At 43.6% G+C, this 15,580-nt stretch overlaps 1 protein-coding gene across 1 annotated transcript in view; it reads left to right on the top strand.

Moving 5' to 3' along the window:
* The window catches only part of LOC119409615 (thrombospondin type-1 domain-containing protein 7A), a 351,078-nt gene that overhangs the window by 87,348 nt on the left and 248,150 nt on the right, over positions 1–15,580 (top strand). The window contains exons 5-7 of the mRNA XM_037676515.1: positions 5,404–5,472; positions 11,403–11,558; positions 12,838–13,173. Of these exons, the coding sequence (XP_037532443.1) occupies positions 5,404–5,472; positions 11,403–11,558; positions 12,838–13,173 (561 nt within the window). The remainder of the gene's footprint in view (positions 1–5,403; positions 5,473–11,402; positions 11,559–12,837; positions 13,174–15,580) is intronic.

Here is a 15,580-nt window from a genome sequence, read left to right on the forward strand (position 1 = left end):
CCTTAACTTGATTTCTACTTTGAATGAGGATTAAAAATCATTAATACAGTTTCACAGTTGATTTAAGATGAGTAGTTCACTTCAATATTTAAAATGGTTTGAACTAAACACACTTTGATTATCAAGACATTTATAGAATAGTAATGATAATAAAAAGAGAGTGTTCTTTCAATTGATCAGTGCAGGACACACTTAGAAAGTCTCTGGATGAACTTAATTTTGTGTTTCTGGACTCAAATCAATGAAATAACAGTTCTTGTCCCAGGAAGGCCCTCAGGGCCAGATTTGACCTGAGGCTTAGTTCACTACAAATATATGCAACATGTGATTGTCTCCAATCTACCAGATGTTTATTTACCGATGGAAACAGCTGAAGTGACTGATTACAGGTCAACGTTGGTCACATCCAGGATGGAGCTGTTTGGAATCAAGAAGTCCGATAATACCGATGTATTCACTGTACTCAGTAACAAAAGTGTTTTGTTTACATTGAGCACAGACCCACATTTCAATATTACACGTCATATCTGGAAAACTACTGGAGTAAAGTCTTTGAAGCTGCTCCGTAGTTCTTAATAAACTCTTGCATGTTTGGTTTCATAGTTTCTGGTGAGACCATCAGGAACAGCTGATGGAATCCTCTCGGTGATGGTTGCAGCTGACAGTGACACACGGAGCAAAGTTTGGATTGATTAATTAATAAAATATAACAGATTGCTGCCTTTGATGCTTATTTAAAGACTAAAGGTTTTTGGACAGACAATAATTGAATTGGTAACAAATGAAGACGAACTATCGGTGCGTCAGCGTTTTTAAAGTCCCGTCGATCTGCGCTGCTTTGGCTGTGAGAGTATCGGTGCTAATTAAAGAATAATGAGCCCAAACATCAGATCTTCCACTGATGCCGACACAAAGTGTCCTGTGTGAAGTAATGAAATGATGTATAACTTATGAAACTGTCTTGTTCCTCGGTTTGCTCGTGCTTTTTTTAAGATGAGGTGAGTAAAACGTGGAAAACCCCAGTGGTCGCCCGTGAGGAGCTTGTTAGAGGCGGTTAAAGATTCATGCACACAAGCATGTAGAGAATAGGGCTTCATGGCTGGCTGCACCAAGAGACGCGTTTTCTTGTGAGTTTGTACGAGCGTGCACGTGGACAGTTCTTATCTTCCTGGCACAGGATTCCTCCTCCATCAGGGGTAATCTGGCAGAGACGGAGCAGACAGCGGCTCTGCTACCAGCGCTCTCCTCCTCGCCCGTCTCAGGCACCACCAGAATGATGCAAAAGGGTGGAAGAACGCCCTCAGGCTGGGATTGAAAATCAGCTTACCACTTCCTGAATCTTAACCTTAATCTTCACGGTGAAGTAGCTTCGATCTGACCTCAGATCAGTGCTGAACCCAGCAGTTACTCAGCGAAGGCTCAGTTGTGGTTTGGATAAAAAAGAGCGCATGAAATCCTGGAGCAGTTTTTTTTTTTCCATCTTTCCAGTCTTCAAGCAAGCGGACGACTTGAAGGCTGAAAGTTTCTACCGTGCACGTGCAGGGAATCAGCAGAAGTTTACAGATCATGAACCGACAGGACGTTTTACTCTTAAACTTGGCTTTTCTGGAAGGACTGCATGTCACCCACCGCCCGACTGTTGGACTAAAATCATATTTTTCATTTATCTTGCTGCTGTGCACACTTTCATGTCAAGATCTGTCGGCGCTTAGAGCATGTGTTGAGGATGACTCTCGGCTACTACCACATCAAACTTTAGCTGAACATCTGTAAAGTTTGAGCTTTTGGATAAGGTTGGTTGGCTGTGGTGGGACGACTCCAGAAGTAAAAGTCTTTAGATGCAAACAATAACTACGTTCTGACAGTTGCATTAAAACCCGATCACTGGTTCATGACATATTTTGCTAACACAGCAAATAATGAAAACATGCACGCAGGCATAAGCAAAAAGATCTTGACCCTTTTGTCTTCGGCGGCGGTGAAGTTTACATTTTGAGGTGCAATGATCTGAACCAAAGATACTTTATCAACATTTAGTAACGTTCTCCTGCCCGAGTTTGAATCGTTTGGTTCCTGATGATTATTCGAGGCTTTAACGTCGTCTTTGTTCTGGTTCTCATCTTGTTTCTACACATGTGCAGTGGCTGTGTGTACTTCTCTGTGCCCTGAGGAAGAGCTCGGTGTCACCGCTCCTGTCTGTGTATCAACACGTCAACCAGCAGCGTTTTATTCTCATAACCGTAATTAAAGATATTCTTGGTCTTTTAAATATTTGTGCTGATGCAACACCCGGCGCAGGAGTCCAGATTCTCTGTATCACGAAAAAACAGAAGCAAAACAGATTATTACCACTAAACTCAAACAGCTAATTAAAACCAGTAATCACATTTAAAAGATGCTTTAGAAAAACTGAACTTTCTTTAAAAGTCTTTTTTATTATGCAGCACAATACATCACTGATAATATGAAAACTAACAAACGGAACATTTATTTTTTAATATATGTTGTTGGAGAAAATCTCTCGTTCTCCGACGTTATTTACTCAAAAGATTTACTCAACGGCAGGAGGAGGTTTTTTACGTGCACGGACTCATTCAGGACAGGTTACATACTTACTGTACACGAATGAGAACCTTGTCACAGAATCGGCCACGAGCTTCGTTACCTGCTCACTTCCTACTCGTCTCAGCTCAGAGCTCAACAGACTTCAGGGGTGTCAAAGCCAGCTGCACTCTTGATTTACACAAACATGTGGTTCATGGGCAGAGATGAGACGGTGTTTTGGGAGACGGTTCAGCTTTTTTGGGGCTTCTTGTTCTCAGGGGAGAGGGGACGAATGTTCTCAGCCATAATGATAAAAACATCCATAACCTTTGACAAAAATTCCCTGAAAACATTCAGAAAACAGCAGCAGGATAATATTTTTGTTCAGTCAGAAGTTTAAAATTCAGTTCAGTTTATTTATAAAGCACCAGGTCACAACAGAAGTCGTCTCAGGGACTGAACAGAAACATTCATACGCAGCAGTCCCTCGTTTATTGTGGGGGATCCGTCCCATGAAGCCCCGCGATACGTAGGAATAGTAGAACAAGTAGTAAGTAGTAGTTTATTTTAGTGTGTGTATATATATATATATATATATATATATATATAAAGGCGTTTTAAACTCTTCCCACACACTTGCAATATTCCAAACAATATTTCTAAGCTCTAAAGCTCTAAAAGAGCACAGAACGTGAAGATTTCAACTCCCTGCCTGCTCTGCTCTTTGCCACCTACAAGCGCTCTTGGCCACGCCCACTTCTCAGCTCTGCACGCTGAACAGCTGATCAGCTGCAGCAGGAAGTTTATCCTGCAGTATGGGCTGCACAAATGAAAACTATTCGATTTTTAAAATTCATTTTAAAAAATGAGATCAATTTGTCCTCTAGTAGTCTAACCCTATAGCAGCATAACAAGCCGACCCTAACTATAGGATTCATCAAGAAAGATTAATCCCAGTCTTAAACTGGACAATGTGTCAGCCTCACGGACAGAAACTGGAAGTTGGTTCCACAAGAGAGGAGCCTGAGAACTGGAAGATCTTCCTCCCATTCTGCTTTTGGAAACTCTAGGAACCACAAGTAAACCTGCAGTCTGAGAGCGAAGTGCTCTGTTAGGAAAATATGGAACAATAAGATCTGTAATATAAGATGGAGCTAGGTTGTTGAGAGCTTTGTAGGTTAGAAGTAAGATTTTGAATTTATTCTGGACTTGACCAGATTAAACAGTTTTGTTTCCTGAGCTCAGTGAGATCTCCCTGAACAGCTGCAGTGGACCAGTCTGTGGTGTAAAGAGTTCACACCTTCATTTCCACAGACCGTGGACGACGCCATTTAAATCAGTTCTTTGGTTCCTTAAAACAAACTGTACTTGACTGAGTTGTAATTTATGATAAAAATGATCCTAAAGGTTTTCTGTCTCTAACACTCCACGATAAAACCGCTCAAACCAGAAGTCTGAACAGAAACGGTCCTGAAACGTCCCTCATGCTCAGAGGAACATCTGCACACATCTGCACACTCGTTCACTGATCTGGTCAAATCAATAATCTTTGACTGGACTGATTAACACGTTCAATGTCGAAATGTTTCTGCATTGTTCACGTATGAATCCTCAGAGTAATTTTCCTGCAGGAACGTGTTCTGATTCATGAATTAACCGTTTTGCCTTTCTGTAGAGGAGAAACTTCTGGTGATGCCGACTGTTGAGCCTCACATCAGACTTGAAGACAGAAAGTGGAGAAGGCTGTAGGCGGGGCTTAAACATTATTTATGAGGGAGAATAACAGACGTGTCTCCTGTGATAAATTCTTCAAATCCAAATGTCCAGTTCCTTTAACTGTTTATGAACAGAGTAGATCAAAACTGGCTTTTTAAACTTCTTATCCAGATTTTTTAAAGATCTTTTGAGCTCATGTAGGACCAAAATCACTGCAGGAGACGTTTGTGTTAGAAGATATAAGAAGTTTTTCTGCATCTTTTTTGCTTTATGTGACTTTAAAAATAAATAATGCAGCAAAGCATGAATAAACAGTAAGTCTTTGTCCATTGCTTATATGAAGCCATCACTGTCTATGGTGCGTTTTCTTTTTGCTATTGATTTATTCTCATTAATCTGTTAGAAAACCAATAGGAAAAACAAAATATATGTCAAAATGTGTAAACTATACATCTTGAAAAGGAATGTTTAGGTTTTTTGTTGAAAGAAAAGCTCTTTGTAGACCTCATGAAGGTGATGAATGCAGATATTTTACTAATTTGTTTGAACTAGAAGAAGCTCCATTCAACCTGAGAATCTGCAGGTGTTCTCAGAGTTGCCAGAAACCCGTCTGGTCTGCATGAAAATGCAGGTTTTGCTGTCAGTCTGCGGACAACACAGCAGTATCACAACCTGGCAACCCGACCGAAGACTCCAGGAAGCCGAGCGCAGTCACATCTGGCTCTGCTTCATCTTCTTTTGCTCAAAACGAGCGCAGCGACCGCCTCAGCATCAGAGGCAGCTGTTTTTTGATTGTGTAAAATGTGCTCAGCTTGACGTGCACGTTAAAAATATCAAACTGATGCTGGAAACTGGAGCAGAGGAGAAGATTTAAGAACTCTCGTCCAACTGCCACAAAGACGGAGAAGTCACTGCGGGCGGAGCAAACGGGGAGTCTGACGGCATTAAAACAAACGGACTGAGTTCTGTGATGCTGGAACCACAGCGGTGACTGGGTTTACTGGTCTGGGTTCTGGGGCCCAGCTCTCCTGCTCTTGCTGCTAGTCTTTGCATGTCCCCCTTCTCTCTGCCTGCGTGTTTGATGGAGCCTCCATCTCCTCGGTGTGTGCGTAGCTAATAGAGCTATTTTCCCTGTGATTGCAGCAGGTCAGACCCAAAGACAGTTGAAGCCTAGTGTCCCCCCTCTCCTCTCCGTCACCTTCCAGATTACAGGTAGGTGATTTTAGCCTCTCCCTGATGAATGCCTCACACTTCCTGTTCCCTACTTTACGTTCCCTTGGCTGTCGTCTCTCGTCTTTTGACCTCTAATTTCCTCCAGCTCTCCTCTCTTCACCTCCACAGTTGATCACTGTTTACTCCGCCCTCGCTGTGTTTGCTGTGCTCTTGTTTCTCCCGTCTCCTCCTTCAGTCTCATTTCCCTCCATCCGTTTTGTTTTGTTAGCTTCTTTATCCTCTAATGCAGTTCATTTTGTGACTCCTCAGAGCGCTGTACAAAAGGAAGTGATTAGGTTCAAATCCACTTCCAATCAATTTGATTCTTATTGCAACACAATGCAGTCACACAGGACCATACAAACTGCCACTTAGTAAAAATACACACGTAAGGAAGGCAGCTGATTGAGAAGAACCTTCACTTCAGTGCAACCCACACTCTGAGCTGCAGGTTGGAGACAGTGGGAAGGAATGACTCATTTTTAACAGGAAGAAACCTCCAGCTCAGGGTGGGTGGCCATAGAATCAGCTGGGGTTAAAGAGAACAAAAAACATTTTTTTAAATTTGTTGGTAAATGTTCAGTTTTTCTTTGAATGTTCAACTCTTGGTCCACGCGGTTGGGATGAAGCGTCCTGGTGGATTAAAGTTTACTCACGTTAAGTTCTGCTCCTAAAAACCCTGTTAAGACAAATGGCTTCAGGTGCAAAGACATGCGCTGCTGCTGATCCTGCTAACGGGACCCGTTTGGTCCTTCACTCCCACCGGTCCAACGGATCAACGTGGACCTGTAGTAAAGCTGAGCTCACTGTGATTGAACTTTTCACTTTCACCTTCTGCTCAACATAAATTACAAAGGAAACAGGAACACACTGGATTTTTTAAATTTTTTTGTTTAGAGGGGATGAGCAGTAGATGTGTCAGAAAAGGAAGCGCGTCAACGGGGAAAGTCCAGCTGGTAAACATCACAATGGTTTCATAAATTCTCTGAATTCATCCTTTTACATCTCAAATATTGAAACATTAATTGCTGCCTGTCCTGAACAGGAAAGAGACACGAACGCTGCAGCTCAGTCCAGGTGTCGGGCCTGTTACTAAAACATCAATAAACTGTTTATTAACAGCAACTATCACAACTGTGGGGAGTTTAATCTATTCGTCTCTCCGTGGTTTCAGTTTGGAGCTTTGGAAACAAAAGCCAACCCTAACTATAGGATTTATCATAAAGTCTTAATCCCAGTCTTAAACTGGACAATGTGTCAGCCTCATGGACAGAAACTGGAAGTTGGTTCCACAAGAGAGGAGCCTGAGAACTGAAAGATCTTCCTCCCATTCTGCTTCTGGAAACTCTAGGAACCACGAGTAAACCTGCAGTCTGAGAGTGAAGAGCTCTGTTAGGAAAATATGGAAGAATAAGATCTGTAATATAAGATGGAGCTAGGTTGTTGAGAGCTTTGTAGGTTAGAAGTAAGATTTTGAATTCTATTCTGGATTTGACAGGGAGCCAATGGAGAGAAGCTAAAACTGGAGAGACATGATCTCTCCTTATTGTCTTCGGAACTTTAGCAGCAACTTTTTGGATCAGCTAAATTGTTTTTGGAGAGATTTTGATCATCTAGATGACAAAGACTTACAAATAGTCCAGCCTAGAAGTTTTCCTCCTTCCAGTTTCTTGTGATTTTTCTTCATCTACCCATCTTTATAATCTTCCCTGCGTGTTCATCCTTGTTTCAAATTTCTCTCGCTTTGAACAAAACTGTGGTAAAAATAAAAAACCCTCCAATAAATGCTTCAGATATTGATGATGGCAACACTTTGCGAGCACTCTGCAGCTGTGGCGTTTTACACGTGTAACAACTTTGCGTGAGCGCTGCAAACATTTTGATTTCTGTGATGCGGGGACGGCGTCTCTTCGGTCCATGTTTAGTGCTGGTGCCAAATCAAAGACGAGGCTGAACATTATTACAACAAACTTTTCTGTTTTCTGTTGAAGACTTGGAGTTGAGAGGAGCCTGGAAGAACAACTTTGTTCCTAAACGATCAGAATAAGGAAAGTGAGACACGAGACTTTTTCAGCCTCTGTGGACTGAGCTGCTCTCACATCGGGGACTTCTCTCCTGCGTTGTCAGTTTTATATGAGAGGAACGCGAGCTCGCTGCAGAGCCAACTACAAATGGACTCGCAGAGAGGAAGACGCACACATTTCCTTTTGTCTTCATCCAGTCTGGAGTTCCACTGGTCCCCAGTTTAATATTCATAAAGGCACCAGTGTAAGGACTGAAGTCTCCCCTGAAGCAGATCAACAAACTTCCTGTTTGACTTTCAGCTCGTGCTTCACAGGGAACTGAACTTTTAAAAACACGGCTTGTTTCCAGTTTTCAGGGAGTGACTTGACTCCTGACCGTGTGATGTGAAACTCCTCGATGTGCTGCAGGACCAGTCACGATGATGGAGACGAGGCGCCTCGGCTTTAACTCGTGCAGAACATTCACTGTAGGAAGGTTTTTAATACGGAGCTTTAAAAAAGATCAGTCTGCGCTCAGATTCTGGATCAGCCTTTATTTATAATTCAGCATCTGATGCTTCTAAATGAATGTTTGTACAGGAGTTGGACATCCTTCTCCAGCTACAACATCATGTTCCTGCTTCCACAGCAGACGGTTCAGTTCAGGCTTCTTCTTTTCTGCAGCGGTTTCTAATTAAAGAGCCCAAGTCTTGTCGCAGGTTCTGATGAATCATAAACTGATTACAGGCTCTTCTCCTGAAGCACACGAGATTGTTTGATGGGAAAAAAAAAACACTTTATATTATTTATTAATGTTATTTATTAATGTTCAAAACAACATTTACAGTTAGCACAGTGAAGCCCTGTGTGGGGAGTGGTGGTTCAGAGGTTGGAGAAGGTGGACCTGTAATCTGAAGGTTGCCAGGTAGGCTCCCCGGACTGACATCAAAATGTGGGTGAGAAAGCTGAAGCACCCACACCTGCCTCCACCCTCATTTGCCCCACTCTGGGCCCTTGAGCAAGGCCCTCAACCCCCACAGAGGGCTGCGGTACCTCGGTGTCTGTTGGTGTCATCTCCAAGAAGAACATCCGATGTAAAACCAATCACCAAGTCTTCGTGCGAGTTAGTTCACTGTGGCGACGCCTGAAGAAGGAGCAGCCGAAGAATAAAAAAATAGTGAAACTTTATATTCTTGGGGTGTTTTGCATGAGATTTGATGTTTTTCTCCTGATTTTTTCCAGAACGTTGCAACAAATCCATCAAAATTGTCTGAACGTTAGAAAATTGCCTGCACGAGCTGTAGCGGATCTCAAGGTTGGGTTTGGAGCCACGTGACGGATGATCGCGTGCGAGATGGAGACGGTGCTTTCTGGTTGTTTTGGCCGTTCTGCTCTTGTTTGTCCTGACTGCAGTTTGTTCAGGTGTTGTAGTTTCCGCTGCTCTTCCATGCGTCGCAGGTTGAACCATCTGAAAGCAGCTGCAGGCAGAAACTGACGCTCCAGCTTTTTAAGAGCTAACGTTTAAAGACGTGCACGGTTCGACCTGCTGGCCTCCTTAGATGAGGTTTATTAAAAACCTTCTGACCGTGCATGTGGGTGTTTGTAACGGGGACTGCATCGACTAATTGATTTGAATTTTCTGATCCAGGCTTGATGTTTGTTCAGGGCAGGATCTTTACAAACTTTTAGTTTCTTGTTTAATTTGTACACAAAGTGCAAACAGGCGCCGCAGCGAAGCGTCTTCTGGCTCTTTACAGCACGTCTCTTTAGATTTTTGTATTTGTTGCCGCCCTGACAAACACATTTTTAAAAAGCCTTACAGCATTTTTATTTAATATTTATTTATTTAGAGATGCGAGTTGTTTTTCTGATTCTTGTCCCACGTCTGGACGTTTTGTTTCCAGGCAACATGTGCGGTGAAGATGGTGTCTGCGTCTTATTCGTGTTTCCGAGTGCTCATTAGCTCGTCAGGATGAGTATTTCATGGACTCCAACGTAGAGGAGCCTTTCATGTCAGAGATGTTGGTTTAAATGTCAAACCTGCTCAGATGTGAAGGTTGTTCAGTGGAGGAAGCAGAAATCAATGCACCTTTGGATCAGAGATCTGGGTTCAGCTCCAGCGTTCCAAATAAACAGTTTATTTTAATGTGACTGTTTTATTAGGTTTGATTGTCAATGGGCTGCGGTGGATTAGTGGTTAAATGTCACAGCCTCATAGTTCTGGGGCTGCTGATTCAAGCCCAGGTTGTGTCAGGAAGGGCATTTGGTGTAAAACAGAAGCCGTATCTTTCATTCAACCTTTATTTCTACAGGTTAGTCTCTTTGAGCCTCCAGGACTCATTTACAGGAGAGACCAGATTCATGTGACCCCTGCACCAAGGAGCGGCCGAAGGAAACGTACTTTATTATATTAGAGGTCATCGAAAAGATTAAAACTGTTGGTCTTTTATTTCTTCTAAAGGTGTTGTCTCACTTTTCTGTGACTGCTGCTGATTAGTTGGTATTTGTGAGGGCATCTTCAGAATCACATAAAGGGTTAAATCAGGTCATCTGGACCGTTTCTTTTTGGGAGAAACGTCTCGTTTTTCATTGAAACACTTCATCAGCCCGAGGCCTGCCAACAGGATCGGTCTTACAAACAGAACCTCCTTGAAAAACGGTTTTGCAAGTTTTGAACATGTAAAAAAAAAAAAATGAAGCAAATTCTCTCAAAATGTTATTCACATAGTAGTTGCAGGTGTTTCAACCCACAGAGCTGTAGTTTGATAGTTGATAGACAGGAAACATGTCCAGGTGTTATAAAAACACTAAAAATTAAAAGATGAGATTTTGAAAAACGTCCAAATCCTTAAAGTGTACACCCTAAACGTTGAGGCAGCTGCTGAGGTGAGTGTGATGTGGGCAGTGAAATAATGTGCACAGCCAAAAGTGCATTTGTGCAAGATGTGCACACAAAAGTAACGTGCGCTTTCCAAAAACTGGTCACTCCGTGTGGCCGCACGGCTCGCTGCTCACTTTAGTTTCTTGCAATTTCCAGCCGTCAACTCGCCTCCAGCTGTCGCAGTGAGACGAGTAGAATACGCCCAGATGAAGAAACTGGAAGTAAAAGTTGAAACATTGTTTCATTTTTATTTTTTAATGTCACAAGAGGTTTTCAGAAAAAAAATCTTGTTTTATTGTAAAGTGTTACACTGGGTTTGGCCTTTTTCCCATTTAGGTGAAAACATGCAGGATAAGATTTACCAAACTGTGACCGTTTAAATGTGATGCTCCAGAACCAGAACCAGACGAACGGGTCTCTGCTCTGAAGAGAAATCCGCTGCAGTGCCGGTCAACTTCCACATTTCCTCAACACAAACATCCGATGTGGGAGCACAAAGAGCACCGGTCTACCCGACACTGATACAAGTCACATGCATGAAAAGGCACTGGGTCAGCATCAGGACCGTCTGTGTTTGGGCTCAGTGGACATGTGGACTTGGATGTTTGTTGCATGCAGACGTCACCTCTGCTTCTACGTGGAGGTTCATCAGCAGGAGCTCAGACATGTCAGTTCAGCGCCATGAGAGGAAGTAGATGCCAAATCAGACCTAATGGAATAAACATGAGCCAAGATGTCTCCACTGATCCACCGTTTCAGATTCCACCTCTGCTGAGAGTCGAGGCAGAGCTCCACGTCGCTACCAGACAATCTTTGCTAATCCATCATCCCGACATGCTAACAGGGAGGGAATAAAACAAAAGGTTGATAGTGTCTACCTTACAGCCCCCCCCCCCCCCCCCCCCATCCCACCCCTCACCCCCCAGTTTTGATCTGCTCTCTGCAGGGATGTTTTCATGCCAGGAATAATCACGTTTGCCTCTTGTTCCCATTGAAAATGTTTTAAAATCTATTTTTCCTCCTGCTTCCTCTGTTGATGTGTGCAGCGTCCCGCCCCGTGGAAAATCAGCTGTGCAAGGGTCCGATCCCAAACACATCCCAGCTCTGCCAAATCCCCTGTCCTATCGACTGCGAGGTGTCACCCTGGGGGGCCTGGGGGCCGTGCGTCTTTGAAAACTGTGATGATCAAACCGGAAAGAAAGGTACGTTTTCCACCTCGTGGTCTGTTTTCTACTTTTACTTCTCTTCATGGCTTCACAAGAAACTGTACCAGTGGGTTCATCTCTGGAAGGAGTTGCTCATCTCGTCACGTTAAAGTGAAAAAAATATTAGTTTGAGATCAAAACGTGGGAAACTTTAATGAATTAATTTGTATCACTGAGCTTTCAGAACAAGTCGGTCATAAAACCAAACTGACTGAAGGGAAGAAATGTTCATTGTTTACTTAAAAGAGCCGCTTCACATCAATGAACACGGGTTGACCCGGTGGAAGGACCCGGTTCAGCCCCGGGAGCTAATTATCGTCTGTAGTCCCGGGAAGGTTGATGGTCAAACAAATAACAGGAAGGAGATGAACTAAAGTACAGAAACAAACAAAAGCTGACGGCGCACATGCACTGTTAGGAGTGATAAAAATTAAATACAAATACACTATTTAAAAATACGCACAGGTTTACAGTAAAAGCTGCAACAAGTGGAGGATTTATATTTCTGCCCAAGTATAAATGATGATGTCATCTGCATACGTTTGGATATTTGATAAGTTCAACGTATTAATCCTAAATGTCCTGATGGTGATTGTTGAGACCTTCTTATCAAGTGAAATATGAAATAATTTAATCTTTTTAAACAGACGGGTTGATCAGGCTCGTCCTGCACTGAAAGGCTGATTGGACACATTTGAGCGTTTTTCAAAAACCGTTGCGTCATTTTCTGAAGACTCCAGAGTAAAACTAAACAAATTATTTTACATTTGAACATTTGAGATTAGAGCTGAACTGGAGAGGTGGCGCAGAGGTTGGAGCAGGTGGGCCTGTCATCGGAAGGTCGCCCGTTCAACTCCTGCTACGGCAACATCAAAATGTGTGTAGGATAGGTCAAGCGCCCACACCTGTCTCCGCCCTCATTTACCTCCCTCTGAGCCCTTGAGCAAGGCACATAACCCACACCATCTGCTCCCCCGGGCGCTGTAGGTGGCAGCTCTCTGCTCCACACAGAGGGCTGTGGTTGCATCATGAAGGACATCCATAAAAAATGTCCAAGTCTTCGTGCGTCTTCTGTCCCTGAAGGAGCAGCTGAAATAAAAATAAACTCATACTGAGCACAATATAAAAAGAAACCGTCATCTGCCAACGAGCACAGAGTAACGTTTTTATTAACCGTGAGTTAAAAACAATTCTGTCCCAGGCACACGGAGGTAAATATTTCTGGTGAAATGATGCGACTGAAGATGACGTCTTTCCTTTCTTTGATGACCTACAGGTTTCAAACTTCGGAGGCGACGGATCACCAACGAGCCGTCGGGCGGTCCGGGGAACTGCCCGCACCTGGCGGAGGCGATGCCGTGCGACGAGCCCAGTTGTTACAACTGGCAGCTGCTCGGTCTGGATGAATGCGTTCCTGATGACGGGAAGCCGTGCGGCCCCGGCACTCAGCCGCCGCAGGTCCGATGCATCAACAGCAACGGTGAGCGGAGAGAAGCCAGTCGAGCAGATCACGTGATGTTTGCAGAGCTGAGCGGATGCAACTCATTCCTCCTGTTTGTTGACGGGAGCGCCACCGGGTCGGGTCGTATTCTTCACTACAGAACACCCTCAGGTTGCGTCTCTGCTCACCCATCAGCTCCTCTGTGGTTCTGCTCATCCTTTATTAGCTCTGTGAGGATTCTTCTTCTCTCCGTTTCAAGCGCTCCTGCTTTAACACTCGTTTGACTCCGTCTTGCCGCCGCGCTCCATCTCATCACGGTGCTCCTCTCTTCACGCACAGCTAAACCCAAATCGCATCGATCCTCTGGAGCCCGGAGTGACGGAGCGCCTCCTGCTCTGCATCTTTCATTCTGCTCTTTATCGCGTGTCGTCGTGACAGGCGGGCAATCATGTCTGTTAGCAAAAGATGACGAGAACCACTGGACAACTCTGAAGAAACAAACATCGACAACTGATTAACTTTTGAAGTTTAATTAAGTTATTGAGCCACTGAGGGTTGGTAGTAGCTGAGAGTCATCCCAAACACAGACTCTGAGTGCTAACTTTTAAATGTAACTTGGCGGGTGATATGCATTCCTCAAAGGAACGCTCCATTCGTTACTTCAGGCGTTATTTGTAGAGGAAGAGTTGTAGAAATCCATTTGTGTCATGGTCTTCACAGGACAAATGGAGATTTGATGAATACATCGTGTTGTTGTTGTTGTTTATTTGTTGTTTATGGGTTGCAGAGCATGTTTATTGACAAATCTCATCCAGTTCCAGAAGTCTCCTGTAAGTGTTGGTTTTATGATTAAACACGGGGACTCTGTCCTTCTGAGAGATAAAAAATGGAGATGTTGAGACGCAGGAGCAGCAGAAACTGTTTTTCTCCGTGTGACTTCGGCTGATTGATCTCCCTCCCAGTCGGTCCCTCATCTGATGAAAATTGATTTGTTCTCTTTGGGTTTTCGATCGGCTTTTCGCCTCAGCGATTTTTCACTGCGGCGTTGGCTGCGTCTCCTCTCCGAGCGGGTCCCCAGTCATAAAGGAAAAGGCCACGGAGCCGGAGCCCAGACAGCAGGCGAAGGTCGATACAAACGTTATTGAAACTGGTTATTGATATTCCCAGAGCCGACTGCCCGGCCACTTAGGCAGCGAGCCGCTCCTCCTCTGCATGCCGAGCGCCGGGAGTTCTGTTCATTCATGGTTTTTCTCTGGAAGCCTGAGAAAATGCTCGGGTCTCTTGTCGTTTCTTATTTTCATGCTTTCCCGTTTCAGTCATGACCGGTTTGCTGAACATCTGTCAAAGTGACGTCTCAATATGGAGTCAGAGTCTGACTTCTGAAGTTTCTCCTTGCCTTGTAATTTCAATTGAACGGTTTAATTTTTTTCTGGGCATTGCTTAACCGCTTGATTTTTTTTTTTTGGCAGTACATGAAGCAACACGGACAGATATGTGGGTTAATATAATCCACTTACGGCTGCTGGGAGCTCATCAATAAAACATGAACAATGATGCAGGAACCTTATGGGAGGTTTTCTTGTTCTGTGCCTTTTTTAAAGGTGATATTCTGAAGCCAGCGGTCTATTCATATGAATATTTTATAGAAAATTCATATTAAATCACTGTAAATTCAAAATAAGATGTGAGATTTTTATGTTTTCACAAGGAATTAAAAAACAACTCCACAGGTAAATCCAGGGTCAGCCTAAAAACATCCAACCTGTCGTTGAGACTTGCGTCAGCAACGAGTTGATTTTTGAAGCTGGAGTCGTTAAACTTGAGGCAGAACCTCAGAACAATCCAGCTTGTTCTGACTGAGGACCATGGCCTCAGACCTGGAGGTGCTGATTCTCATCACATTGTTGAAAATGAATCAGGATACTTCCTGGGGAGTCCAGAATGTCTGATTCTTCTGTCGCTCATCAGTCGCATTTTAAATTCATAACCCTCTACACATTCTGACTCGTGTGACGTTTGTGATTACATTCAGAGAACATTGGTTTATCAACATTTTTGGACCAAGTTCAACATTCCACCGACTCGAGCTCGAGGAGCTGCAACTCACCTCAAAGACGAGGAGCTGATGCTGCGTGAACGTTTCTGGACATGTTGGACATGTCCCTCACAAACACCGTGGCTGATCTGTGCCCAGCTGTCGCAGGCTAGTGAGACACAAGTTGATTTTATTTCTTCTTAAAGCACAGCGGACCCATTCAGGTTCATAAACATCAAATACAGAACAATCCACCGTTTATGTAACGTGTTTGTAAAAGAAAATCAAACGTCGTTTTATTACAACGTACGATTCTGTTTTCCTCTTTTCAAATTTTAATGAATTTATCTTCCTTTAAAAAAACAACAAGTGACTCAGATTCTGTTATCGGAATTATTCTAAACTTATTTACCTGTTTTACCTGAAGAGACCGACGGTTTGAGAGTCTCCACATGTCCATAGATCAGAAGCAACACGGCCCGTCACGACTTTCAGCAGCTTCTTCTGCTGAACCCGTCACGACTTTCAGCAGCTTCTTCTGCT

This window comes from Nematolebias whitei, chromosome 5, assembly GCF_014905685.2.
Source record: "Nematolebias whitei isolate Nwh7 chromosome 5, NemWhi1, whole genome shotgun sequence".
Lineage (NCBI taxonomy): Eukaryota > Metazoa > Chordata > Actinopteri > Cyprinodontiformes > Rivulidae > Nematolebias > Nematolebias whitei.